Genomic DNA, 5,135 nt, shown 5'->3' with positions numbered 1-5,135 from the left:
TTAAAAAAAAAAAAAAAAAAAAAAAAAAAAAAGAATAAGTAGCAACCCAAGTCCTATATGAATACACTAGTAGGCTGAACCCACACGTATTTTGTATTTTGGTTTGTAGATAAAATTTGATTACTTCTTTTATGTATATAATTTAATCATCAAAGATGTTTGTCAAATGTTTCTAGCGCGTTTGTTATCATGATTTGTTTTTTTTTTTTTAATCTTTTTTAACATTTTGTAAACCTGTGATTATTTTGATTCGAGTGATATGTTATCTATGAATAAAGGAAAAAAATTGTAAGGTGGAGAATAAAGGAAAATGGAATATAAGAGACAGAATTTTATTGTGTTCGGTCATTATCTCAAATCAAAAAATTATTTGTGCCTGACATCTGTTTTATATTCTGAAGCTGAAGGTCAATACTATATTACATCATATCGCCCTATCGTTTACAACTTATAAATAAAGAAATTTTTTTTTGCGAAAATCCAAAATAAAAAAGGTTGAGAAACGTCTAAACAAAACGTACATTTTGTGTATGTGTAATGGTGTAAATGCAAGATAAATCATCTAATATTTGCATTCCATTATTTTATATTTAAATTTTTGATTCATTTTGTACATAATCCCATCAAAAAGTAAACGTTTCATAAATACAAAAAAAAGATCTATTATTTCCATTACACGCCAGAATTTCAGGGTGACAAACTCAAGCAACTATAAACAAAGATTTGATCAACACTTTTGATAGAAGATGAATAAAAAATCTTATCCACTTTTACTGTGTGCTACAATGATAGACGGTCGACAACGACTACCGTATCATTATTTTCAATGAAACGGTTATTGATAATTCAGAAGTAATCTCCACCAATACTTCATTGATTATCAAAGTGTCGACAAAGTTTTAGAAGGATGTCATGTTGTGAAAATTCTTTCGGGTGGTGACTAGAACTTACGGAACCTGAATCAATGAAGTGATTAGTGGAGATCAATTCTGAATTATCAATGACAGTTTTATTGAAAATAATGATATGGTAGTCGGTCCACTATTTTTAAACGTTTATTATTGTACCACACAGAGAAAGTGGATAAGATTTTCCATTCATCTTCATTAGTTTGATTATCAAAAGTGATGATCAAATCCTTTGTTTATAGTTGCTTGAATCTTGTCACCCTACAAATTAAAAGAGAAAGATATGGATTAGCTCAAACAAATAAGTTTGTTAAAAAAATTTTGCCAAATAGAAAGGAATTTGATATGAAATATGAACCATATTGGTTTAAGAACTTACAAAAACATCACACAAAGTCAGTTCTAACGTGTCATCAACTTCATCAACTTTCCTCCACTTTCTAAGGACTGATCTCATGAATGAAGATCTTTCACTCTGTGGAAGTGAACAATTTCTTGGAATTGCTATGGTGTATATAGAATAAGCTAATATAGGAGATATATAATTGTGATCATAATTAGGTTTGATTTTATAGGCAAAATGACAATAGAATATATGCTATTAGAATATATGCTATGAGAATATATGCTATAGAATATATGATATTGAAAACATCTTCTTGTACTTACATCTTTTCCTTTTACTATCTTATATAACCATATTATTTGGTGAAGATTACAATGAAGTTTATTTGAGATTTATCATCTTAGTGTAATATAGTAATCGAGCTAAATTTGAAATGTGTGATTTTTTTTAATTGAATGAAACTTGTAGAAAGGAAGATTAAATAAATAGAGTAATGACCATTACAACCCTTGAAAAGAGTTTTAGGTTAACTCAAACTATAACATAGTGAATTTATTTTTTGGTTAACCATTCTGAGACAACTTCACGGTTAAACATGTTAGAGCTAGAACAATTTTAAGATAGATGAATTTCCAGAAAGTGATTGTTGGAACCGTGTAAGTGAAGATAAAACACATAAAAAGAACACATATAAATTTGTAAAGACGGTAAACAAGTCTTTAAAACATCTCACAAACAGACAGAGAGTAAATGTGGGATCTATTAAAAAATGGCGGTGGGCGTAAAATTAACAAATCGTTGCATCAATTAACATTAAAAAAATTGTTACATCAATTTAATATTGCTATTAAATAGTTTCAAAATGAGTTTTCATACGGTCAATTAAAACCCATGTTTAAAAAATCTCCGCCTAGTACCGATTACACCTCGTAAAATCGCTAGACCCACCTTCTCCGCCTTGATTAATGACTAATTCCCGCCTAGCATTGATTATCTAATTATGTCTGTCTAATTTGATAATAACCCATCTAATCCGATTACTCTCCGCTTAATTTTTTGTATACAGATTATTTTGAAGCTAAATATAAATCAAATATTTTTTTATTATTATTTTAGACATTTAGATTAAGAGTTTGTGATGTTTTACGATAAAATAATGTATAAACTTATAATGAAAATCATAAAATTTTATTTTTAAATTATGTTTTTATGTGTTTATCATAATTTTAAATACAAAATTATAGTTTTCTATTTTTTTGATTTTTTTTCTTTTAACATAAATAAAATTATACATATATATAGTACTATATATTTTATTTTATTATTAATTTTATAAAATAACCCTAAAACTAGTCATTGATTAATTCTCTTATAATCTTTGTTTATAAAACATATAGTACTATAGCTCCTAGATATTTCTAAAACATGGATTAAAACCATGAACCTAACAAAGAAGTAAAAGCATAAAAATTAAAATTAAAATTTAATTGTCATCTACTAAGAATCAGTTCTTTTTCTGAACAAAAGAATCCACATGGAGCCTCCACATGCTTAAAAGTTAAAACTGTAACAGTAACCAATAATTTTGAGATTATTCCATCATCAAGATAAGCTCTTAATTATCACTGATCAACATTTACGACAAATATTATATTAATTTCTATGAAGTCATAGAAAATAGTTGAAATATGGGATTTTGTTTTTACTAGTAATTTGGTTGAAATAACTCTTAGATGAAAAAAATCCAAATAAAATATGACACAAAGAATTGTTTAATTCAATATTAGAAACAAACACAAGGAATATAAAACAAATACTAGACAACAGGAATTTTTTGATTCGAGATTAAAATATTCTTATTCTCCACTTATTGTCCATTCATAAAAATCGAATACAAAAAAAAACTTAACTATGTCATCCCCTCACATACTTTTTTTTTTTTTTTTGTGAAACCACCTTACAACCTAACATATACCATTAGCATAGAAAATGTTCTACGAGTGAGTAACTCCGGCGTAATAACTAACTAATAACTCATGTAAAAGTAAGTTATTGGCTAATTAAGGCATGTTGGTATGAATGAGTTATATTTTCGATTTTACGAGATGAGTGGCAAACACTTGATGGGGAGAATCAAAGATATAGTTTAAATACTCGAAACGAAACTGTCTATTTCTCAAAAACGAAATTCAAAGACAGCCCCAAGTCAGACCAAAGCTCACATATCCGATTATTTAGGTAGTGAAATATGCAATATACAACAAAATGTCGCATACATTGAAAGTGTAAATCTTGATCACAACTGTCCATATATTCACTTATTTATGCACATATAATGGACAACCCAAGTAGTCAAACAGAACTTTGCGAATACATCTATGGGAAATTTGTGACTTCATATTCATGATCTATTTTCAGAGGAGATTCCTTGGAAACAGGTCGGTCTTCAGACCAGAGCTCCAAGTTAACGGTTCCACAGTCCCAATGGACGATACATTTGAAGACCTGACTAACATCAAACCTGTTTACCAGCCGTAGATTAAGACTCTTGTCCACCAGCATCCATTCACCTGAAAATAATAGAGAAGAAGATTGTTCGCACAAACGTTACATGATCCATATCATTAGGGAGGTTCTCTTCATCCAAAAGGTATCATAATTAAAGTTGATCAGTAAGGAAATATCTCCACAGGTTTAATTTAAAGTTGCTAAAGCCTCTGTTTCTGGGGTTTTTTTAGTAATTCTCTATTGTTAAGCTGAAGTATCATATTCTTCTTTCTGTTTCCGCTTTTGATTGAAATGAGAAAGATATGAAGGGTGTACAAGTACTTACCGTGTGGGAGGCTGTTCCCTGCATATAACTGGTCTCCAGAATCTGGCCAAACTTCATGCTTTGAACCATCAATTGACGTGAAGGAGACAAACGTTTCAGTTGGATGCATAAGATAGAAAGTTGGATGGACTCTTAAGCATACCAGCCTGCAGCGTTTAGTAAAGACAGGGAGTTTGAATCACAATCTCGACTTGAAAAGGATTCAAGCACCATATATCAGCTGCCAGAAATAAAACCTTCCTAGTGACTCACAACCAACCTATTACTTGCAAAGACTACTTGAATTACACAACAGGATTACCATATATATATATATTGGTTTTTCACTGTTCTACTATAGTTATGTAACCTTACAAATCGTCTTAGGGACTTTAGTGCGGAAATTTTCTCTGTTCCTTTTTCAGTCTCACTAAAAAGCATAGGCATGGTGGCAAAAAAGGAAAAAGTGAAGCATGTAGACAAACCTTGAAAATCCTCCAGAACCAGCACCAACACTACGGGCCTCAATGCTAGAGGCGATACGAAAAACTCGGGGATTATCTTTAGGTATACTTATTTTACGCCGAAGAATCAGTCCGCCGCCTATATCACCTTCTAGGATAAGAGACTCTTCCTCTCCTGCATGTTCCAAATCCCTCCTACACGAAATGAATCAAACAATTCAGTAACACACGTACATATAACACAAAGAGAGCTTTGTATTTATGTAAACAATTATCACATTCACATACATGAAAAAGGTGTATATGAGAAAAAAATCTTCAAAGTAAACTCACTCAATGACACTATATTCTTCAGTACATCCAGCTGACCGGTACTCCGTTCCACTGTACTCTTCATAGCCACTGATATCTATCCTGCTATGAAGCCACTGAACTCCTGCAAATTGTAAGCAACCAAAATAAAATATCTGGAAATTCTATAAAGCACCATGGACATAACCTGATCACAATTAACCATGATCTAATTCTTAGATCATTGTTATGTCTACAAAACCCAGCAATTTTACATTTGCTACGGTATGAAAAAAAATTGAGATGTTAGTCAT

General features: G+C 30.6%; 1 protein-coding gene and 1 long non-coding RNA gene across 2 annotated transcripts in view; both read right to left on the bottom strand.

The window, feature by feature from the left end:
• Positions 548–1,439, bottom strand: LOC104788600. The gene is made up of 2 exons (XR_768471.2): positions 1,288–1,439; positions 548–1,169 (listed from the first exon to the last, which is right to left on the bottom strand). It is a non-coding gene; the product is annotated as an uncharacterized LOC104788600 (long non-coding RNA).
• The window catches only part of LOC104707030, an 11,900-nt gene continuing 10,225 nt past the window's right edge, over positions 3,461–5,135 (bottom strand). Inside the window, exons 7-10 of the mRNA XM_010423284.1 lie at positions 4,864–5,006; positions 4,552–4,725; positions 4,088–4,233; positions 3,461–3,824 (exon numbers count right to left, since the gene is read on the bottom strand). Of these exons, the coding sequence (XP_010421586.1) occupies positions 3,631–3,824; positions 4,088–4,233; positions 4,552–4,725; positions 4,864–5,006 (657 nt within the window). The 3' untranslated portion in view covers positions 3,461–3,630. The remainder of the gene's footprint in view (positions 3,825–4,087; positions 4,234–4,551; positions 4,726–4,863; positions 5,007–5,135) is intronic.

Source organism: Camelina sativa, chromosome 1, assembly GCF_000633955.1.
Source record: "Camelina sativa cultivar DH55 chromosome 1, Cs, whole genome shotgun sequence".
Classification (NCBI taxonomy): Eukaryota; Viridiplantae; Streptophyta; class Magnoliopsida; order Brassicales; family Brassicaceae; genus Camelina; species Camelina sativa.
This window is presented reverse-complemented; position numbering and strand designations above follow the sequence as displayed.